The sequence below is a fragment of the Homarus americanus genome, unplaced genomic scaffold, assembly GCF_018991925.1.
Source record: "Homarus americanus isolate GMGI-L3 unplaced genomic scaffold, GMGI_Hamer_2.0 scaffold29787, whole genome shotgun sequence".
Taxonomy (NCBI): domain Eukaryota; kingdom Metazoa; phylum Arthropoda; class Malacostraca; order Decapoda; family Nephropidae; genus Homarus; species Homarus americanus.
In genome coordinates, this window is record NW_024712055.1 from 143,535 (window position 1) to 167,905 (window position 24,371).

Sequence of the window (24,371 nt, forward strand, 5' to 3'; positions counted from 1 at the left end):
AGTGTTCCACCCACAGCCGAGCTCAGGTCCCAAGTAGGCACTACGGCCGTCCTCCACTGCATCGCCCAGAACGTAGGAGAGAATACGGTACGTCGGGGGAGGAAGAGGTAGAGAAGGGAGGGGGAGTTGATGGAGGTGGGAGAGAAGGGTGAAGAGGGAAAAAGAGGGGTAGATGGGAAGGGGGAAGAAGGAGGAGTAGAGAGGTGTGGTGGATGTCTCTAAGGGGGGGAGGGGGGCAGACATCAGGGATTCTCTGGGGTTGATTGGCTATTATTTAACTTCTGGTGACGGAACACAAAGGTCAACTCTCTAAGGACGTCCTGTGAACTCTCTGGGGTCTATACGTGGTTGTTACTTGTTTTCCCTCCCTCTAGTATGTATGTATGTGTTTTGCCTCTGTATGTATGTATGTATGTATGTATGTATGTGTTTGCCTCTGTATGTATGTATGTATGTATGAATGTGTGTGTATGTATGTATGTATGTGTGTGTGTGCGTGTGTGTGTGTGTGTGAATGTGGGAGGCGTTTTTGTTTTTTTTGTGTGTGAGAGGGAGATAGATAAGCAGCCACAGGTGTAGCATCATAAATAAGCCAAGGACAGGTGAGGGTGGCGGGACTCAGACGTAAATAACTGGGAGGTTCTAGAGAAGGTGACGGTGAACCCCTACCACGCTTCTCTCTCCCTTCCTCCTTCCACCACCTCTCTCTCCCTTCCTCCTTCCCACCCTCTCTCTCCCTTCCTCCTTCCCACCCACCCTCTCTCTCCCTTCCTCCTTCCCCACCCTCTCTCTCCCTTCCTCCTTCCCACCCACCCTCTCTCTCCCTTCATCCTTCCACCTCTCTCCTTCTCCTTCCCACCCACCCTCTCTCTCCTTCATCCTTCCCACCCTCTCTCTCCCTTCATCCTTCCACCCTCTCTCTCCTTCATCCTTCCCACCTCTCTCTCCTTCCTCCTTCCACCACCTCTCTCTCCCTTCATCCTTCCCCCCTCTCTCCCTTCCTCCTTCCCACCACCCTCTCTCTCCTTCATCCTTCCCCCTCTCTCCTTCCTCCTTCCCCCCACCCTCTCTCTCCTTCCTCCTTCCCACCCACCCTCCTCTCCTTTCCTCCTTCCCCCCCTCTCTCCTTCTCCTTCCCACCCTCTCTCCTTCATCCTTCCCACCCTCTCTCTCCTTCCTCCTTCCCACCCACCCTCTCTCTCCTTCCTCCTTCCCACCCACCCCTCTCCCTTCTCCTTCCCCACCCTTCCTCTCTCCCCCCCTTCCTCCTTCTCCTTACCCTTTATATACATGTTGTATAAGATATAATTTTTAACATAGCAATAATTTCCTTAAGATTCTTACTGTTTCTCAACATTATAAACTGACCTGTATAAAACTACTCCTGAATATACAAACAATACAACCTAGAAATGTGTAAAATACCCTCAACTAACTTAACCTAACCTAACTTAATTCAGGTAAAGTTTGGCAGTCAAGGTATAAAGTTCAGATATATTTAATTAACTATCAAGACCTCATACATATTTACACAGTTTTGTCTTTAGCTCTTCTTGTTTCTATAAATACCCCGAGAGAGAGAGGAACAATCATACCTCCCATAATAAGAAAGCGCTTGTAATCAAAGAATAATCGTTTAAGGTGACCTGTGAGACTCAGCCCACCGTCTGCAGTATACAGCCTACAGGTCCCTCTCATGGTGGGGAGAGTGGTGGGGAGGGAGAAATGGGGGGTGGTGGGTGAGGGGATGGTAGGGGATGGGAGGAGAGGAGGAGAGGGACAGGAGTGGTTGGAGAGAGGAAAGTGGGGAGGAGGAAGAGGAGATGTGATGGGAGAGTGGGGTGGGGGGAGTGGTGGGGGAGGGAGGTGGTGGGGAGGAGTGGTGAGGGGAGTGGTGAGGGAGAGGGTGGGGGGAGGGAGTGGTGGGGAGGAGTGGATGAGGAGGGAGAATGAGGTTGGGTGGGTGGATGGAGAATAGAGAGGAGAATAGGAATAGGAGAGGAGAGAGAGGGAAGAGAGCTGAGATAAGGTAGGAAGAAGAATAGGAGGAGGAAGAGGAAGTAGAAGAGGGAGAGGGATTGAGAAAATGAGGTCAGGGAAGAAGGAGAAGAGGAAGAATAGGAAGAAGGGGGAGAAAGAAGAGGAGACAGAAGAGAAAGGAGGAAGGGGAGATAGAAGGCAAAAGTCTTATACTCTTATCCTCAAAGGTTTGAACGTTACAATTTCCAACTAAGTCAAGATGAAAGTGAAACGAGTAAGTCACTTAAGCTATAACACTATATGATAACACCCAAACATGGAATCAAATTGTGATGTTGTACCTGAGTTAGATATGTTTTCAGGAACATCCAGTTGGAGGACAAAATTTACATACAGAATCTCTTTGACTCTGAACCCTGGCTACAGAGAAACCAAACAGAGCTTAATACGATTTTCTTTGCTCTTAGCTCAGTTTATACCTTTGTGTTGGTCATATTATTTTAGAAGGTTTCACAATAATACAAATGTCAACTCCGGAAATTAAAGTCAGTCACATCAGACACAAAATGTTAAAATTAATGAAAATGTCTGTTGCTGTAAGTTGATATGAAAAGATAATTATGAAATATGCTTTTTTTTTTATCTCTCTACCTATTTTTTCTTTCTATTTCTCTTTTATCTCTCTATTTCTCTCTATCTTTCTCTCTCATTCCACTCTATTCCTATTCTACCCCTCTCTCTTTGTCTTCTCTTCCAGTGTTCCTTTACATATACAATTATCCGCCTCTCCTATCCCTGGGGTTTTCCACTTTCAACTGAATTAACTAAACAGGTTAATTCCCTCATTTAAAACCTCCACCTCCTCCTCCTTTGGGGCATCAAGCTAAAGCCATTTTAACATTTACAAATTTATCATAATATCAGTTGACGTTATTAATTATTCTTAAACTTAATCATACCATCAGTTTATACACTTTTTTTTCTTTTTTATCAGCAAACTTACACACAACATCAGTTTAAACCATTACTCTACACTATTAATTCATGTCATTTACTTTAACTTTCCTAAAACATTTGGTGCTAGGTTTTTCCTTTGTGTTAAATTCAGTTACGTGTGGAAATTAAATGAATATATACCAGGCTAATGTAGTTTTTACTCTCCACACACACACACACACACACACACACACACACACACACACACACACACAGTTGGCTAGTGCTGTGCTAACTAAACCTGTACCTAACTGGGCTATGTTAAGTCAGTCTGGCTAATCACCCCCTTCCGACTGACTAACCGACTTATGTTTTTCCTACATGAGGAGACTTTTTCTTGAATTGTTTATAATTATATGTTCTTTACTATCAGAAATACCTTTCCTCATCTACTCATCAAATAAATTAGAAAAAAACATAAACACCAAATCTTATATAGAATCTATCCCTTGAATTTAATTTCTCATTTCGTTTTCACTTTCCACTTCATGGTTCGGTGATAATGTGTTTTATCTCAAACATAACTTGGCGTATACTGTGTGTGTGTGTGTGTGTGTGTGTGTGTGTGTGTGTGTGTGTGTGTGTGTGTTGTGTGTGTGTGTGTGTTGTATCGGAGGAGATAGACACAATTCACACTGTATACATATGACCGTCACTCAACACCACACAACTATCATGTCCTTGTGGCTATTTATCATATTTACATCACAACTACAAAACCAGATTCGAGGTTTTTCCAAGATCCATTCTATCATGTTAAGGAAACCAAAAACAGAAGAACTTGAAGAGAATATGGACTTTTTTCAAACGTATCCCTGATGAATCTCTCGTTGTCTGGGCTCACTGAACACACTTAAATTACACTTAAATTACACTTAAATCATGACGCCCACTTTTAATCTTCGGTATTTTGATTTTTTAAACATGACAAAGAAATCTGACATGAGCTCCAGGCAAAGAAACGTCCACTAAGGCAATTAGATTAGAGATGATTGATCGAAGTGTAAGGAAATCTTTAGCGTGTCGACTTGATGATGGGATGTCCAGTCGCTTGATGGTGTGTTCGTCTGAGCGTAACTAAACCTTTGACGAATCTTACAAAGGTATACAGTAACATGTTGAATGTATAATAATTTATCATACATACAATTGCATTATATGTAAAAAAAAATATATAACTTATAATGAAATAAATGTTAATAGAATCTTTACCATTATAGGTGATTCACGTGATTATATAAGTTTGATATAGTCATTAAAGTGGAGTAATTATACTTAGGGTTTGTTATACGAGTATATGCTGTATAATATAGCTCCGGTGATATATGTCAACATGTGTAGTGATCTGTGTAGGAACCATTGGCTAGTTTACCCTTACTTCATTTTGCCTCATGTTGCTTCACTTTACATCATATTGCTTCACTTAGTTCACGTTACCTTATCTTGTCCTTGTGTTATTTACCACGGGTTAATTCACTTATTTCTCTCTCATATTATTCCATGTAACCTCACTCTTACCTCATGTTCCCTCATCTTGCATCATTTACTTCACCTTATATGACGTTGCTTCACCTAACTTCACCCAACCTAACGTTACCCCACTAGGCTACACTCCCTACTGCATCTCACGGCTTGCTTCATTTACCTAACCTAACCTAATATTACTCCACTTACTTCACCTGACCTGACCTGACCTAATTGGCCGGCAGGTGTCGTGGATCAGAAAGGACTACCACCTCCTGACGGTGGGTTCTAAGCCTACAGCAGCGACGACAGGTTTCAGGTCCGCTACATCAAGAACGAGAATGTGAGTAACACCTGTCTCATTATGTTATCATAGTAACACCTGTATGAAGAGATTAATTATAGTAACACCTGTATGAAGAGATTAATTATAGTAACACCTGTATGAAGAGATTAATTATAGTAACACCTGAATGAAGAGATTAATTATAGTAACACCTACATGTATTAATTAATGAAAACACCTATATATTTTAATTAGTGAAAATAACACCTGTTTTAAGAGGAACACAAGAAGATTATTTGAGTACAAGTTATGTGACTGATTATGCGGCTTTACGGTCTATCAGTGGCTCCTCTAAGACACCCTGACATTATGAATCAACCAAGGACGTCTATCACATGGGCCTGGCGTGACACACAACCTGATTATATCACAGGTATACCCCCCCCCCTATAGTGTGCATGTTTGTGTGTTTGTGAACCAGTTGGAATATTTTTTTTTTATGACAAGCCGATTGTGATGTGGTTATACGACTGGCACTGGTTCGTATAAAGGATTCGAACCCAAGAGCTAAATGGACTGTCAAGTCAACACGATAACCGCCTCGCCAACACGACTCCAATGTTTACACTACAGAAGTCGTTCTTTCTGGAGTGAGTTTTACGTGACTTCTGTGTATCTGTTTAGTCATGAGTGTAAATTATTAGGTTTGTGTGTGTGTGTGTTATGGTGGTAGTGCATAACTGTGACGGTGGTGTTATGATGGCAGTGAACGAGTGTGACGGTGCTATGGTGGTATTGTTACGATTGTGACAGTGGTGTGTTATGGTAATAGTGACGATGGTGCGTGACGGTGGTAGTGGTGGTGTGTGACGGTGGTGTTATCTCCCTCAGGACTGGCAGCTCCACATCCGCTACGTACAGGTCCGGGATGATGGAGAATATGAGTGCCAAGTCTCCTCCCACCCCCCCGTCAGCCTCTTCTCTACCTTACATGTCCTGGGTGAGTACCGAGTGTGTCTATGTCTATCTCTCGTTGTATATCTTTGTTTTATCCCCCTCCTCTCTCTATTTATCTTCGTATATATCTCTCTCTCTCTCCGTATCTCTCTGTTTTTTCCCATCTCTCTCTCTCTCTCTCTCTGTCTGACTGTTTTTCCTTATCTCTCTATCTCTTAAGCATCTCTCTTTTCTCTCTATCTCTTCGTATTTCTCTTTCTTTCTGTATCTCTCTTCTCCCTGTCTGTTTTCCTCATCTCTCTCTCTCTCTCTCTCTCTCTCTCTCTCTCTCTCTCTCTCTCCTCTCTCTCTCTCTCTCGACAGACTGGAGAGGATTTTCGTAAATTACTGGAGCATCTAAACAGAGTAATGCTTGTATTGCAGTTGACCTTAACATTAGTAAAACAAGACAACACAAATTTACGTGGAAATTTAGAATCCAGGGGAAATATTTCACTCAATCTAGTTTTGTGAAATAGAAAAACAAAATATAATTTGTAAGTTCGAATTAATGATCGAGTTAAGTAATAGTGATGATGAAGGATAAATATATCACCTGAAGAATCTCCACCTAATCATTTCACCGTAAGATTAACCACCCTAATGCTAATCTAATGAATTTACACCTAACCTAACCTAACCTAGAGTAGTGATTCTTCAAGTGATGCGAATAAAGATTTTAACTCCACATTGAGAAACAGTGAAGGAGAAATCCCCATTAAAGTCTTAGATTTTGGCTGAGATTAAGTTAAGAAGACACTTAACTGGAGATGCGTTGGCGGGGATTAAACAGAGAGAGAGTAATCTGACCTCGGTGGAAGGAAGCTCTGAGCAGCCAAGGGTTTTAAAGTCACCCAAGGAAAAACCTGACTTAGATTTGAGCAACTTGACGGTAAGGTAAGTTTAACCTGTTATCGAGTTACACAGTAGAGGAATATTATAGTATTATCAGTAGTGTTATTTTTTTTTGTATATGTTGCTTAAGAGTTAGATTATATAGACACTTAAGAGAGATGGGGCTTGGATGAATGTGTCTATGGAATATTACGGAGAAAAAACAATAACAACACAACGACAACATAAACACAACGACAGCAACAATAACGACAACAACAACAACAACAACAACAACAACAGCAACAACAGCAACAACAGCAACAACAGCAACAACAGCAACAACGTTAAAGGAAAGAAATAAAACAGGTTAAGGCTCATATATTCAAATCGTTTTCCTGAAATAAGCAGAAGTGTCAAGACAGATATAAGAAGAGGAAAAATGGATTGCGGGGTTTGGTGCAGTAGCTGTGTGAGGCGCGGTGGTGTGGAGCGCGGCGTGGTGGTGAGGCGCGGCGTGGTGGTGTTAGGGGCGGCGTGGTGGTGTGAGCGCGGCGTGGTGGTGTGAGGGCGCGTGGTGGTGTGAGGCGCGGCGGTGTGGGCGGCGTGGTGGTGTGAGGGGCGGCGTGGTGGCGTGGCAGTGTGAGGAAGTTAAGATAAATCCTAAAAGGGTTTTTCCTCCAATGTATCAAAAAAAAAAATCTCCTGGAAAGACTGAGCCATAATGCTCTCAGATTTAGGTCAGCTTACTGCTTATGAGGAGGAAATGTGCAGCGCTTTAAATCAACAGCTTTTTTTTATCCGTTTTGATTTGAAAATATTTAAATAAGCTTCACGAAGTAACTACTGTATATAAAGATGTTTTGTTTTTGACTAATAAATACTTACCAAGTTGTGTATTTGAGTCTTAGAGTTAACAAAATAATAACTTAACCCCCCCCCCATCACCCCACTGGCAAAACTGTTCAAAATGTCATTATAATCAGGTATTGTTGCATAAACCTGGAGAACAGTTAATGAAATACTGGTTATCAATAAAAAAAAAAATATTGGACATATCACTAATTTCAAACTAGCGTCCAATCAGTTTAACATCAATTACGGGAAAATTACTGGCTGCCGTAATTACTAATTTAATTCGTAATCACCTGGAAAAGCACAAATTGATTAATGACTCTCAACGTGGCTTTGCTAGAGGGCGCTTCTGTCTGACTAATCTACGGTCATTATTTTCAAACTTTTTTTTTTTCAAACCTGTGGACACAAGGTTAAATAATTCATACTAATTACCTCACCTTTACCTAAGTATTTTACAGTCTTACACGCAAGTAAGAGAGGTAAAGACAGATGGTGATGGAGGAAAAATACTAAATAATATAAATTTTTAGGACAACGTTAGGTTAGGGGATTGGTAGGAAGGATTTGGTTTGCGATGTGGGTACCGGAAGCTCAGTCCTCGCACCGATGGTATTCACTGTAGACATAAACTACAATGATACAGGCGTAGATAAACATCTGTACGAATATCTATCTATTTATCTATCCATCTATCTATCAATCTAAAAAATCTATCTATCTATCTATCTACGCCCCTGTCACCTTCAGTCAATACATAGTATGTATGTTCGTTGTATCTCAGCCGCGTTTTATGACGAGGGACAAAATTCTTTCAAAAATTTCCTGGTGCATTTCCTGAGAGAGAGAGAGAGAGAGAGAGAGAGAGGGAGAGAGAGAGAGAGTTTATTCAATAGCTCGACAAAGAAAACACCATTGTCGGGATGAATAAACACAAACGGTAGAGGGTAAGGGTAAGAGGGGTAGAGGTAAGGGGTAGAGGGAGTAGGGGTAGAGGAAGGGGTTAAAATGGATACGAGCTTCATTCAGGACGGAGGAAGAGACAAAGCCTAGTTAATCCTCAATCTTTTCACACTGTCTGAAATGTTGTGAAATAGATATAGCTGTACTAGTCTGGGAGGAGGAGGTTTATCTATCTATCTATCTATCTATCTATCTATCTATCTATCTATCTATTTATCTATCTATCCATCTATCTATCCTAGCATACAAAGACCTCAATAACACCACACACCACACACACACACACACACACACACACACACACACACACACACACACACACACACACAAGATTGACTCTTTGATTCATCCATAGTGACTCACAACGTTTCATTTAATATATTACGTAAAGCTGTTGAGTCATATAGAGTGAATTGTAACACTGATTCAGAATACTTCATGTGAATTCACTATTGTTGTTAAAGAGATTGTTTGTTATGTTCGGCACAAAGACGAATGTAAGAATATAGTGGTGAAGAATAGTGTAAGAAAAAACTATTATATGAACATTGATATACGTACACAGGGATAAATGAATGAATGAGACACAAACAACGATAATAAAAGAAAAACAAAACAAATAATAAAACAAATGAGCAACGTAAACAAAGAATAAAATGCAAGGTAAAGGACAGGCAATAAATTAAACACACACATGCTTGCAAACGAGGCAGCAGCAGCAAGCAAGCAAGCAGACAAATTGCCAGTCACACTCTGAGGAGGTAAAACTTGCCTTCTGTCACGACTTTGTTACAAATGGAAGTAAGACCCTAGAACGTCACTTACTAGAGGGTGATTAATCTTATACCAAATCTCAAGATATTCCACCTTAATGATGGTGTTAAGGTGAGTATGCAAATAAGCTAGAGGTATATAATTAAGAAAGATACTCGGGTGATTATATTTTATCTCACTCAATTACTGGAGGTTTTTAATAGCGTGTTAATAGGTAATGATCAGATAATAGTGATAATGTGTAGGGGGAAATATTGTACAGAATAAGTATAGGCAGGGGAAGTGCTATTTCAACAAGGTGAAATATTTACATCAACATTCATATCCTGCACACACACACACACGACAACCATTCATGCAAAATACACTCTGCACACAGCGAGTCATATCCTCAACACACACACAAAGTAAATCTTATAATAAATATTGATTCACTAAACTTCATACCGATTCTCTCTACATACTGCATTGAGTCGTCAAATTCAATGTTATATTTACTTTATCAATAACGCCTGAGAAATGTGGTGGTCAGCTGGTGTGGAATTTCAAGGGTGAATGAAAAATATAAAGTACCTTTCCTTTCTTGGTGTACATGATGGTGTGACCTAATGAAGTTTTTAACAATACATTGATCCTGACCATAGTGATGCTGTACTGTTATTAGCCTTGAAAAATCTCTATACCTGTACCTTTATATGTAATTACAGGTGTCTCGGATTATATATTTACCTTTACTTTTCTCTATTTTTTTATCTATGTATGTATTGCATTTATAACTGTCCAGGCGTTTTTACCTGTATGAGTTCCTAATTACCTATAGCTGTACCTGTCCTTAATATCCACTAAAAGCATAAACAAAATTGAATATATTTTAAACAGACGTGAGGGATTCAGAGAGTGTTTCCTCCCTACACCGTGTTACAGGCGTCTGAACACCACTGTTATCTGGCATAATGCATCAGCCAGGATCTGCCTCTCACTCTATTGATATATTTATGAATACACAAAAGCTCTTGCCGGGTTATCTTCACAGATAGATGGGTCTCAATGACGGTGAATTTACCCAGGAAGAAATGTAAACGCTATTATCCCATGCGTGAGAGAGAGAGAGAGAGAGAGAGATGAATGAAGGGTATAGTAAACTGTAAGGTGGTGAGTGAATGTGTCAATGAATCGATCAGCGGAGACGTTCCTGGAAGGATAACCAACCAGCAGCTTTAATCATTTTCCCTCACCCAGTAAAGACTGCCAAGGGGTCACCAACCATCCGCTTTGTAATAGTCGATTATCTCTTAACCGCCTTTGCGAAATAAGTTCAAAGGTCGAGACGAAGAAGGCGAGAGAGTTTATATTGCACCAGTAATCTCGTGTGTGTGTGTGTGTGTGTGTCACTTGCCCTGCACCATTGCTATAACTTATGCTAATAGAAATGTCTTAAAAACTATTCAAATCCATCCCACCACCATACAGACACTCAGTAACCACAAACACATTTATATATTTCAGAACAATAACTAAACTCAACAGATCAAACTTTCTTCATAAAAAAAAGATCAACCACACTGCTAAATACACCCCCGAACAATAACAAACTATTGTGGTCAGAGTTTAATGAATTCAGTGCCAGCTTCAACAACCATTAGTCCACACTTCCTCTCAACTCTCTCAGATTCCCACAAGGTTAATTTACTGTAATAAATACTTTCCTTTTAACTCAACCCTGTAGGAGTTATGAGTAGATGATTCTTCGTCTGGATCTGAAGGTGCCGGAAACTTTAGCTTTTACGTATGACTTTAAAACTGACAGGATTTTAAGACTGGGTGAGATTCTACTGGTCTCAAGAAAAGTGCTCTATTTAGCTCCCTCCTGCTGTAGCTTCCCGCTCATATCTTCCCGTCATCATGGATAGATGTCAATTTTCATTTAACCCCTCAGTAATATGATAAATCCAATCATTGAAATTATCGTCATATTTTCTTCACTTCAACAAAACTTTTGAAATAGTGATCATTAACCAAGTTTCCAAACATCTTGAAAATAATCTAATCAGTGATCGTCAGTTAGGTATCCGTAATGATCGGTCTGCTTCACTCATTCAGTCCACCAATCAGCACACTGCAATATTGAAAACCATGTAATAGTATGTGACGTAACCAATCACATGACGTTGATCCATACTTGCAAAATTGCTTCTTGTCCTTAATCACTGGAATTTTTTTTATCCTATTGCAGCGTGCGAGTATTTCTGGATGCTATTTTCTCTATCACTTTTAATGCTGGGATTCCTCGAGGTCCCTCACTCGTACCATCGATGTTCGTCTTGAAGTGACATAAAATTCCATTAACTTTTACACAGAAGCTTCAACCCTCTACGGATCCTTCATTCTCACTGCTCCTACAATGGTCTTATAGCTAAATACATTTTAATTAACAACAAACATGACATTCCATCACTCAGCACAAATTTTTACATCACCATCATCCATCTTATCCCCCACTGAGAGTTCACCAGCATGTTCAGAACCAAGACCCTACTTTACCAAGGAACAGTTGGTAAATCATTGGTGCTCCCAGATGAAATACTCTCATTGGTGGGCTGGGTGTGGTGTTATGGCCACTCAGCCTCCTCCAATCGGTGCAGAGAAACGCCATCAAATCAATGAACAAACATTAACCCTTACCAGAAAATTTCCAGCGTTGCACATTAGCAGGGAGTCTTATTGTTCTCCCTATTGTCTATACTGAAGTACACTGTGTATGTCCATAGCGAGTGTACTAACGTGCTCCCATAATACTGCCATCATCACAAACTCTAGATCGGATTACGAGGGAATCTGGGAGGGCTAATACTGTATGTGTCAATATACCATCTCAAACCTCTCTCTGCCTCAACTCATTTATAACTAGGACTAGCAACACTGTAAAACTTCCTGCCAAAGAATATGTTTCCTGTCTCATATAATATTCATCATTTTAGAACATCCTGGCCAAAAGAACACAGCGATGAATAAATTCGACAACGACACTTGTCTCATTTCTCCCTGCAATGTTTATTTGTCAGACAATCTGCCTCTCTGCCTGTCTCCCTCTTTTTTGTTCTCTTTCTCTACGTTTTTCTTCTCTCTCAATCTCCGCTTCACTCTGACTCCCATTCTTTTTTCTTTCTTTCCATTTCTGCCTGCTCTATCTCTCTCTCTGCCTCCCCCCTCTCTCTGCCTCCCCCCCCTCTCTCTTTGCCTCCACCCCCCCTCTCTGCCTCCCCACTTCTCCCTCTCACTGGTCGGTACACAGCGTGAGGGCCTCAGCAGCTGCCGGCTGTGTACTACCCTTCCTCTTTAACTCTGCGTGTTCAGAGAATCACGAGATCTGGCATCCTCCTGTGAGGCGTTTATGCTTTCACTTCTTTTTTGTATGTGTGTGTTTATGATGTGCTTTGTGTGTGTGTGTGTGTGTGTGTGGTGTTTTTGTGTGTGTGTGTGTGTGTGTGTGTAATGTGTGTGTTTATGAAATGTGTGTCTGTGATGTGTTTGTGATATGTACTACAGTATGCGTTCGTAATGTGCATTTATGTAATGTGTATGTATAAATATATTCTTTTACGCATGTGATGTGCGTATGATATGTTTTTGTGATGTGTATGAATACGCCTATGTGTGTTCTTTAGTGTGTATGTTTATGAAGTGTTTTCATGTGTGTGTGTATTTGTAATGTCATAAAGAATTATTTATTGAACTCACTTCATCATTCATCTTATTCACTATAGTAATAATTGTGTGTTCCTAAGTTTATCCACTTCTTATTCACTCTATCCTTTAATATATTTCTAGTAACTTATTAAACTTAAGTCTTTTTAACTTTTTTTTCTTTAAGCTCGACACGTAAAGAGTTCTTGCTAGGCCAATATTCTGTAACAATTTTATTTATTTATTTATTTTTGCGATTCATTTTGAAGATTATTCTTATTTCCACTTTCATTAACTAATATTTACTTATTCTCTTTCTGTGGTATTGGCTTTCGATAGTTAAAATCGGTGGTGGAGGATTGTTGGAGGAGAAACGAGTGTTGGAGGGATGGAGGGTGGTTGGAGGAATGGAGGGTGGTTGGAGGAGAAGCTAGTGTTGGAGGTTGACAGTGTTGGAGGTTGACAGTGGTGGAGGGTGCAAGGTTGGAGAGTGTATACGGCCTGGCTAGCCTATACCATTCCCCCAATGCGGTCGAGAATGTCCGCTAGGGGAAGGAAGGTCAGCGGAGTGGGGTGAGTTAGAGCCTATGGATGACAGGCGTTAGTGGAGACAGTTTATTAACCTTCTGGTGTTACCCAAATAAAAAAGTAAAATGTTAAAAATGGCGTCTCTTCCTGGAGGGGTTGAGGACCATATTAAACACAAAAGTATATAATTTCCAAGCTTAACATTTAGATTATGTGACTTTCTGAGTATGACATTAGGATTTAACATAATACCGACTTTCTACTCTGTAACTTTGTTTATAAAATATGTCTCGACCCTTACAAATGGCTGTTATTAACCCTTGACCTCAGAAAGCCATAAACCACTACGACCTCACTGTGAATATGACTCAGTTGTATAATAAAATATGTCCAGTATGTAGACCACAAAGCACACACCGCATGATAATGTTTCCTACACTGTTTTAATAAGTTAGTCACAACACAACAATAAAACTCGGTGAGAATAACTGAGAGGCACTAACACCACAATACAACAATGAGAATAACTCGTGTATGTCTCTCTCTCTCTCTCTCTGTCTCACCCTGGGACAGAGGCGACTTCAGATCCTGGGAGGCCCTGAGAAGTACATGACAGTGGGGAGTTCCTTGAGGCTCGTGTGTGTGCTGAGAGACAACACCCAGCCTCCTAGCTACGTCTTCTGGTACCACGACGAGCTCATGATCAACTATCACGCCACCAGGGAGGTAAGTGAAGTGGGTATATCATGTTGTAAGGGGATAACATGCTGTATTATCATGTGGGAAACTATACTGTCAAATAATTACCATGATATCAAAGGACTGTGGTGATAGTGCCAGACTTGTGGAAACAGGCAAATGTAGTACCCATATTCAAAAAGGGAGACAGAGCATCAGCGTCAAATTACCGGCCGATCAGTTTGACGTCAGTAGTGGGGAAATTTCTTGAATCAATTAAAGCAGATAACATCTAGAAAAGCAAATTAATCTACGACTCTCAACATGGGTTTACAAAGGGAAAATCTTGTCTAACAAATCTGCTAACGTAGGAAAGTCTTCGAGGTAGTAGATAATGAAAAAATTACGATGTTATTTACTTAGACTTTAGCAAAGCATTTGACAGAGTACCGCATCAGAGGCTTCTGAAAAAATTTAAGGCTCATGGTATCGAGGGAAAGTTTTAAATTGATAAAATCATGGCTCACCGATAGAACGCAGAGGGTCAGCGTAGATGGTGTTAAATCTGAGTGGGGCCGTGTAACAGTGGGGTTCCCCAGGGGTCAGTACTAGGCCCACTCTTGTTCATAATCTACACGATCTAGATACTGGGATCAGCAGTGACATAAGCAAGTTTGCGGATGACACCAAAAAAGGGCGGCAAATTAATTCAGGGCAGGATGCAAATGCTTTACAGGAGGATCTAAATAAACTGCGGGTGGTCTGAAAAATGGCAAATGAAATTCAACACCAGCAAGTGCAGCGTACTTAATATTGGAAGAACAAATACTTATAATGTATACAGCCTTAACAACATCAACCTAGAGAAGTCGACTTGTGAAAGAGACCTAGGGTATTACTTGTAGGCCGGACCTACGGCCGAGAAAACAGTGCGTTAATGTTCAAAATAAGGCAAACAGAGTGTTGGGTTTATATCTAGAAGTGTAAGTAACAAGGTGCAGAGGTCTTATTGCTATATCTTGCGCTAGTCAGGGCGCCGCACTGGATATGCAGCTCAGTTCTTGTGCCCTTATTATAGAATGGATATAAATTCACTAGAGTCGTGCAGCGAAGAATGACAAAAATGATTCGGGACAGAAACCTTCCATATCAGGATAGGTTAAGAAACTTAACTTGCATTCTAGAAAGACGAAGAGTGCGGGGATATGATAAGTATTTAAGTGGGTGAAAGGAATCAATAAAGGGGATATACATAAAGTTCTTATAATATCCGAGCAGGACAGGACTCGGAGCAACGGATTCAAGTTGGATAAGTTTAGGTTTAGGAGGAGATAGGAAGAAACTGGTTCACAAATAGGGTGGTGGACGAGTGGAACAAGCATTAACTTTGTAGTAAGTGCGGGAACTCTGGAAAGTTTCAAAAGGAGGCTGGATAGATTCATGGATGATAGAGAGTGGTAACTCGACAGGAGCTGCCATGCACAGGCCAACCGGCCTATTGCAGACTCCTTATTTTCTTATGTTCTTATGTCTCTATTATTATATCATTAATCGTTTATTTTGTGCCAACGTTTAGGTGAGGTGAGTGTTGACGTATCTAACAAGGATAAAAAAAAAACACGGACAGACGCGTTCTTCCGACACTGAAATTGACTTGTTGCTGGGGAGGCGAGGGTTTGAAACCTTTAATAGGGAATTCCAACTTTTTCTGGGTTTGGACAGTCCAGAGCGTCTCACACTATTTGTCTCTTGATAAAATAAGACTAAATGCCGCTATGGACGTGATTGTGACTACTACTACGACCACGACTTCTATTCTTGCGACTATTACCGAGATGTATCGATGTGTCCCCAGGTGAGGGTGGAGAACAACGGAGGTGTGAGTGTGCTGTTCCTGAACAATGTACGACCAGCAGACTCCGGTAATTACACCTGCTCCCCGTCCAACACCCGACCAGCCCACATCTCTATACACGTGTTAAAGGGTGAGTATAACAAGACTCTGCATATGTTAAGAGGGGGTGAGCTATGGGGGTGTGAGCGACAGGTACTTATACGTGCCAGAGAGTGAGTGACAAGTGCCTACACGGTCTGAATAACTACCGAATAACAGGTGTTTATACGTCTCAATCGGTATATACGAGTATTGGAGAGTGTTAACAAGGGGCTACACGTGTTAATGTAGATAACAAGTGTGCACACGTACATTTGGGAGAGTAACAAGTAGTTACATATGTTATAGGGTAAACACAGGTGCCTACACGTGTTTCCATGCAATTTCAAGTTGGATCCACCAATTCTGCTCTCCATATATAAAGTGGTTCGTCGTGCGTGTGTGTGTGTGTGTGTGTGTGTGTGTGTGTGTGTGTGTGTGGGTGTTGTGTGTGTGTGTGTGTGTGTGTGTGTGCGTCTAGGCCTTTGTCCACCTTTCATCGAACACACGCTATGTCCCCGAATGCCGCCCTTAAATTTACAAAGGTTCTAGGTAGTGATTGTGTTTATAAAAATTGCATGAAATAATGATGGAGGAACTCTTGAAGATTATGACCTCTCGCTTATTTTACCTGATAATTAAACACCCTTATGTTGACCTGACCTACCCTGACCTGACCTGACCTGACCTAACCCCCCCTCCTCTAAAATAAAGTATAAACAAATTCTCCCAAATATCAAAGTTTATTAATCGTGCCGTGTGTCATTCCATTCATTAACTTTAAGAGGTGGTTTAACTGGCTCTGCAGAACACCTGACAAGAACACCGTCCCTACCTGAACAATTTATCGCACCACCTTCACCTCTAAGCCATTTTATGTGAATTATATTGATCGTAAATCACACACGCCCTGGCAGCCATATTTCGCCACTCCTGAAAATGGTGAAAATAAGACATTGAAGAACTTAGTTTAGAACTTTTATAGACTGAAGATAAAGTTTCAGGGGGACTTGTAAAGGATGGTGTGTGTGTGTGTGTGTGTGTGTGTGTGTGTGTGTGTGTGCGTGTGTGGTAATGAGGATGTTATTTTATTGTTTTTTGTTAATGTTTGTGATTATTGTTTTTATTTGTTCTTGTTGTTATTGTTAATGCTATTATTTTTTGTTTTATCAGTTATTATTATTATTACTATTATTACTATTAGCATTATTATTAACATTATTATTATTAGCATTACATCTATCATGATAAAACAACATATACATTGTATTTGGTCCTGAAAACTAAAATGCAAATGGAAATCGGATTTACCGGCTTTACACATTATGAGCGAGCGGCTAAAGCATCTGGGTCAATTATTTACAGATTACCAAATGATTTACTCTTTACTTACCTCAGTGGAAACCCTATTCAAAGGGGCCCAGTGAGGCGTGTGAATGGCGGCAACTATTTGTTACCTCACTGGGGGAAAAATATTCAATAATTTTAATTTTTTGCCCCGGTAAATATATATTATCGGAAGTGAGGTGGAAATATATATTTTGTTAATAAATTTTTTATACGATATGTTGGGGTTTTTCGTCCGGGATTATTTTAACATTTTTTTATGATATTAAACAAATTCCTGGTAAAAATATTAATAATTCTCGATTTTTAAACCTGGTAATTAAGTTATTATATATATATTTTTTTAGGATATACTTGATAATTCTCTCGTGTGTTTGCTTCAACATTGTGACGCCATGAAAACATTTTTACTATAGAAGAAATGTTTAATATTTCTCATTTTTCATCCATCAACAAGAGACAATAAATCTTTAACTTTTCACCTCAGTCATATTAACACATCACCTGTGCCACAATAAATGCCCAACAATTCTCATTTTTCTTCCATCTAATAAATCAGTGTTATATAGACCTACGTAAAGGGAGCACACAGCCATTATCGTCGTATATCTCACCTCAACACTGTTATTATTATGTGATTGTTTGTTGGGGACGACGCGTATAGGGTTTTTAAGTGATTGGGAAAATATGTAGCAGATAATAGGAAGGATCTCAGTCAGTCAGTCAGTCAGTCAGTCAGTCAGTCAGTCAGTCAGTCAGTCAGTCAGTCAGCCTTTCTAATATTCATCTCTCTCTCTCTCTCTCTCTCTCTCTCTCTCTCTCTCTCTCTCTCTCTCTCTCTCTCTCTCTCTCTCTCTCAGTACAGTAGTCCACCGTGTGTGTACCCGCCCTGGTCCAACCTTTACCTCGCCTCCTCACAGAAAATGTTTAATGTCAACATTTGTGTAAATCCTCGTGGATCAATGACGGGGTTTGGGGGTATTTGTTTCCTTTTATCTACACACAGCGTTCGATCAGGTATATACACACACACACACACACACACACACACACACACACACACACACACAGCACACACACACACACACACACACGCAACACACACGAGACTTATGTTAAGGACCTAATTTGGGAAATAAAAACTTTTGACCTTAAAAAACGTTTGTTGGTTTAAGACTTGTTAACTCGAGGGAAAAATCCCTCACCAGTTAAAAACTTCTTAGTTGCCAAAGAAACGTTTACAGGTTAATGCGGAGTGAACTTGATGAGAAACGTTTACTGGTTAAGGCCGAGTGAACTTGGTGAGAAACGTTTACTGGTTAATGCTGAGTGAACTTGATGAGAAACGTTTACAGGTTAATACTGAGTGAACTTGATGAGAAGCGTTTACAGGTTAATGCTGAGTGAACTTGATGAGAAACGTTTACTGGTTAAGCCCGAGTGAACTTGATGAGAAACGTTTACAGGTTAAGGCCGAGTGAACTTGGTGAGAAACGTTTAACAGTCAAAGTTTTACGCACTTCAATTTTCTTTTCCCTTTCAAAGACTTGTTAACTCATAAGGAATAATTACTAAACTGATCAAAGTCTTAAGATGTAAAACAGGAAAGATACAGTTCATTGAAGTATTATGAATTAAAAATAAACGTTTCTTGCTTACATACTAATTAAAAAGTTCCCCCCTTTAAAGACAAGACCTCAAGCAAATGATTAACACAGGAATGATTCATCAGTTGTGTTATAAAGTTCTCGATCGTAAAACACCCTCACATACAAAGACACTATCAGTTCATGGGTCATTTTAATACGAGTAAAAGCATGACGTTGTTAATAGTCTTGATTTTGTTTAAAATAAATAAATACTTTTCTGGTTAATTTTTTGTATGTATGACGAAAGTTGCCTGTGTGTGAAGCAAAGGATTATTATTATTATTACTGTTCTGGTCAACATCATTATTATCATTATTACAATTATCATTACTATCATCGTTTTAGTTGTAATATTAATCTCTCTCTCTCTCTCTCTCTCTCTCTCTCTCTCACACTCACACTCACACACACACACACACACACACACACACACACACACACACACACACACACACACTTCAAGAGGCTCTAGGGCGTATTGCACCAAGAGCTCTTAAACTGTGGTGCTTGAGGGAGGAGGGAGGAGGGGGGATGAGGTTGTGTATAGCTTCTGGAACTAAGCTGCCCCGAAGCCTTCCTCTTGTAGCTCCGTCCCTGAGCCCTGAGGGGTGGGTGTTAGTGGTAACCTGTGGCCTGAGGGGAGGGTGTTAGTGGTGTGAGGGGAGTGGTGTGGTGAGTGGTGTGAGGGGAAGGGTGTTAGTGGTGTGAGGGGAGGGTGTTAGGTGGTGTGAGGGAGTGTGTTAGAGGGTGTTAGGTGGTGAGGGAGGTGAGTGGGAGGGTGTTAGTGGTGTGAGGGGAGGGTGTTAGTGGTGTGAGGGGAGGTGTTAGTGGTGTGAGGGGAGGTGTTAGTGGTAGAGCTCTTAATTAACCACCACACAACAAGAGGGAGATAAAGTATGCCCCTAACAGAGGTGTAAAGGTTTTGAAAGACCTGTTGACGTCCTGATTTTTTTATGAAGTACCTGATAGTGTTCGTATAGGCTCCCGTGTGTTCCTATATGCTCCCGTGTGCTCCTATGTGCTCCTGTGTGTTCTTATATGCCTCTGCGTGTTCCTATATGCTCCTGTGTGTTTCTATAAGTTCCTGTGTGATCCCATATGCTCCCGTGTGTTCCTATATGCCTCTGCGTGTTCCTATATGCTCCTGTGTGTTTCTATATGTTCCTGTGTGTTCCCATATGCCCCTGTGTGCTCCTATATGCTCCCGTGTGTTCCTATATGCTCCTGAACGCTCCCATAACCATCTCTTCCGCAGGTGGTGAGACTCCAGCTGCCATACACTCAGGTGGTGCACGATGTTGTTGTTGTCCTGTGTCGTCACTCATGGTGCTGGTGACCACAGTCCTCTGGCTCACCTCCCACCACCTCCGCCCTGCCTCCTACACCACGGTGAGTCTCAGTGTGTGTGTGTATGGTAGACGAGAAGCATGCTGGAATCGCTGGGTGTGTGTCTAATTTTACTGATACAGACATAAACAACCTATGTTTATTCTGTTAATTATCTAAGAGGTCAAAGTTCACGAGAAAATTATCTAATTAGGGTAAGAAGGACGAAGGGATGGGTTTACTATGTGTTTTTTATGTGGGTCCAGAATCACGGAGATACTGTATGTGTAATTTTCTTCCAAACCGACACCAAGTGAGTGTATCTAGTTAACAAGAATCTCACTGTTATTTTAATGTCATTTTTTTGTAAGATAATTTTCTACTTTAACTTAAGATAGAGATTTTGGTGTATCATTGTATTCTGAGTTACGAGAGAAATTCACCCTATGAAACTTTGAGAATCCTGGACCAATCTCCCTTTGCCAGCAGTCTTAAGGACCACTCACTCGGGCAGCCACCGTCTTCTGGGATCTTTTGAGGTGGAGGGGAGGGAGACGCACTGTAGTCAATTTACTTGCTTGACAATTTCGCCGATCTTAGTTTCCAATCAGAGATATTTTTTGTTTATTCCAGGGTGTAATAGGACGTGACCAAGGCCTGGCCGTCACTTAGATATAGAAGGTGGAGAGGCCGACGTGGGATGCTGTGTGGCCTGTGTGTTACTCCTGCCGCAGGTGTGGGAGGACATCGTGGCCTCTTGTGCGGGGCCTGGATTATAATCCTGCACTAGGTGTGGTAGGACCTTGTGGCACTAGCCTACTCCTCGTGTGTGGCCCGGACTTCACTCCTGCAGCAGGTGTGGTAGAACCTTGTGACCCTGGTCTCCGCCATGAGTGTGGCCCGAACTTTACTCCTGCAGCTGGTGTGGTAGAACCTTGTGGCCCTGGTCTCCGCCATGAGTGTGGCCCGAACTTTACTCCTGCAGCAGGTGTGATAGGACTTTGAGGTCCTGGCCTCCTCATGTGTGTGTGGCCCGCTGATACTAACTCTCGCTCGCCACTCTTTTGGCAATATATCAAACGTCTGGTGGGAAAGTTTGTTGTTGGCTGACTGATTCGCTGGCTGACTAACTCGCTGGCTGGCTGACTGACTGGCTGGCTGGGTATGAAGCTCTACTAAGCTAGGGTGGGGACAGCCAGCCAACACCCTCCCACCAGCCACACACACACACACACACACAACAGTGAACAGTGACTGGTTGTGATCTTTTATAGTGACATTAATTTTTTACACTCAAGGATTATATCTAGATAATTGAGATATATTTATAGATAGTGTTTAAGGCCAGTGACTGTATGTATGTATGTATGTATGTATGTATGTATGTATGTATGTATGTATGTATGTACACTGTATTCACCTCGAGCAAAAATAAAATTATAATCTTTGAAATTCAAACCTTATAATAAAAAACTGAAACTTATATCAGAATAAAGCAGACTTGATACCCGACGGGCGTCCTATAACTGTTGTTGCCCAAAAAAATAATAAATAAAATACATAAATTGGCCATATAACTAAAGACATCAATGGAGAAAAATGTTAGAAGCTACCGTGAAATAAATTCATCTCAAACATACGTCGATACACTCAAACTGCTCCTGAGAGAACTGGCCCTAAGTCTCTGTTTATCTGTCTGGGTTTGAATTTCACAGAAGATATTCACGTTGTTGTAAATCTTTCCTCTGCGTATAAGACTCGCTCGCTATCTGAACACTCTCTTTCTTCCCACCTGAGAATGCTTCAACTTCTATTTTTATCAGATATTTCTATAGTTTATTCTGTCTAGTTTATTCACTATTCTGGTTCATGTGACAGATTATCTTGTTTATAGTTAGAGAAATATATCGATGTGGGTCTTGCAGGCGATATAATGCTTCGTTGATCTATAAAACTATTTTTTTTATCTATGAAACTGAGATTTATTGCTTATTAAACTAAAAATTTATTTACCTGTGTGAATGAAAAAAAAAAATTATACATACGAAAATGAAACTTCCTTTACCTACAAAAAAAAATGCTGCTTTACCCCTGAAAAAAATATTACCTATGTTATTGAAACTTTATCTGTGCAAATGAAACTTTCTTTACACATGGGACTGAAACTCCAATCATCTATGAAACTGTCTCCTTCAGTAGCACGATGGCGCTGTTCCCCGAGGTCCCTTCTGCAGGATACACGGCGTTTTAACCAGCACTATATGAGCCCCACGTCTTGTGACACAACTCCTCTCGTGTCTACAGCGGGTGGGTGAGTCAGTGAGACACACATGGTGGTATACACATTCTTGTATTACTGGTATACACACAGTGATTACGATAAGGGGTAAACACACACACACACACACACACACACACACACACACACACACACACACACACACACACACACACACACACACACACACACACACACACACACCACAATGAATCTATACCAGGAACTAAACAAACACAAAGTTCATGTAAATGTACCTATAGAGAAAATTGCCAATTAGCGATAACATCTATGTAATTTCTTTTTACTCCTAACTGGCCCAACGAGCATGTAAATAATCACAATACATATAATAGTATAACTTCATACAAAACCTAACCTAACCTAGTTTATATAATTATAATTTGTTGTAGTATGATGTGACACGACGGATTAATTGAAACAGATTAACTTTTTATCATATACGAATTCATTTCAATTAAGTTGTAACAATAAAAACAAAAAAATGTCTGTATTTCGCAAAAATGTTTGTTGTTTTCTAAAGCTTAATCGGCAATGATCCCTATTAAAGGTAACATATTAACATATTCACAGTATATACGTGTACTGAAGAGGCTGCTCAAACACAGGTGTGCTGAACTCACTAATAATGACTCACCATGGGAGTGAGTCACCTGACGGTGCATCTGGCAGGTGGTCACACAGTACGGCTTACTGCCCAGGTGGAGGCGACTACCTGTGAATATTTAATTAACGCTGAGAGCTGGAGCACTGACCAGGTGGCGAGGTAATATAAGGTCCGGGCTTACACGTGTCAACTGGTCACTAGTGTCACCTGGTCATCACTTGGCCACTAGGATCTCCAGGCCATCAACGAGTCGCAGTTTCACCTGATCTCAAGCGACACTAGATCATTACCTGGTACTTAGTGTCACCTGGTGAGCCAAGATCCCTCTTGGCCATACGTGCCATCTGGTCACCACCTAGTCATCACAGGGGGTCATCACCTGGTCATGAAAATGCCACATGGTCATCAGCTGATCATGAAGGTGTCACCAGGTCAATACAAGGGTCACCTGATCACCACCTAGTTATCACAAGGGTCAACTGGTCACCACCTGGTCATGAAAGTATCACCTGGTCATCAGTACATGTGACTGGGATACTGCTCGTGTGAGTGTGACGTAACTTATTGTCAACTGTTGCTCAATCGCCAGTGTGTGTGTGTACTGTACTATCAACAAGATGTGTTAAGTTGTATTTTTGTAAGTAGATGACTCCTGTTCCGCGGTCAGTCAGTCCACACACAGACATCCGCTCGATTAAAAACTTTATCATTCTTATCTTAAGGAGCTTAAGATCACTGTTCAACTCACTATAGGTTTAATTAGTCGAATTTATACGTTTAACGAATATGAACATGTTATTAAAAAAATTGTTCCTTTGTATATACGGCACTGACTGTTAATTTGGACTCCCATACGGTATAGGAAAATATAATGACTATCTTTTGTAAGATATGTATGGTAGAGCCAGCACATGTAGTGCCTCGCTGTGATAGGTGGATCATCTTTGTCAAATAAATGTAAACACAGCCCAGGTAAGACTCGGGCTGTGTCTTATAACGGTGTTTACTTTATCCTCAACTTTGTCTTGTGTCCTCTCCAGCTGTTCACACACACACACACACACACACACACACACACACACACACACACACACACACACATGTTTACGTACATACAAACAGGCAAACAATATATAAAAAAATACAAAATATTAGTTTTAATGATAATGGTT

General features: G+C 40.7%; 1 protein-coding gene across 1 annotated transcript; it reads left to right on the plus strand.

The window, feature by feature from the left end:
* Positions 1 to 18: 18 nt before the first annotated feature.
* LOC121859225 lies at positions 19 to 24,193 on the plus strand. The gene is made up of 7 exons (XM_042355966.1): positions 19 to 87; positions 4,686 to 4,783; positions 5,618 to 5,726; positions 13,934 to 14,086; positions 15,894 to 16,023; positions 20,223 to 20,356; positions 20,927 to 24,193. Coding segments are annotated over exons 2-7 (567 nt in total). The 5' UTR covers positions 19 to 87; positions 4,686 to 4,781; the 3' UTR covers positions 20,966 to 24,193.
* The last annotated feature ends 178 nt before the right edge of the window (positions 24,194 to 24,371 follow it).

What these genes read in the sequence shown, in the direction of transcription:
- LOC121859225 (XM_042355966.1), top strand. An exon ending in CTCTACCTTACATGTCCTGG is followed by an intron (nt 5,727 to 13,933) that starts GTGAGTACCGAG and finishes ACCCTGGGACAG; the next exon opens with AGGCGACTTCAGATCCTGGG. An exon ending in GCCCTGCCTCCTACACCACG is followed by an intron (nt 20,357 to 20,926) that starts GTGAGTCTCAGT and finishes TGTTTATTCCAG; the next exon opens with GGTGTAATAGGACGTGACCA.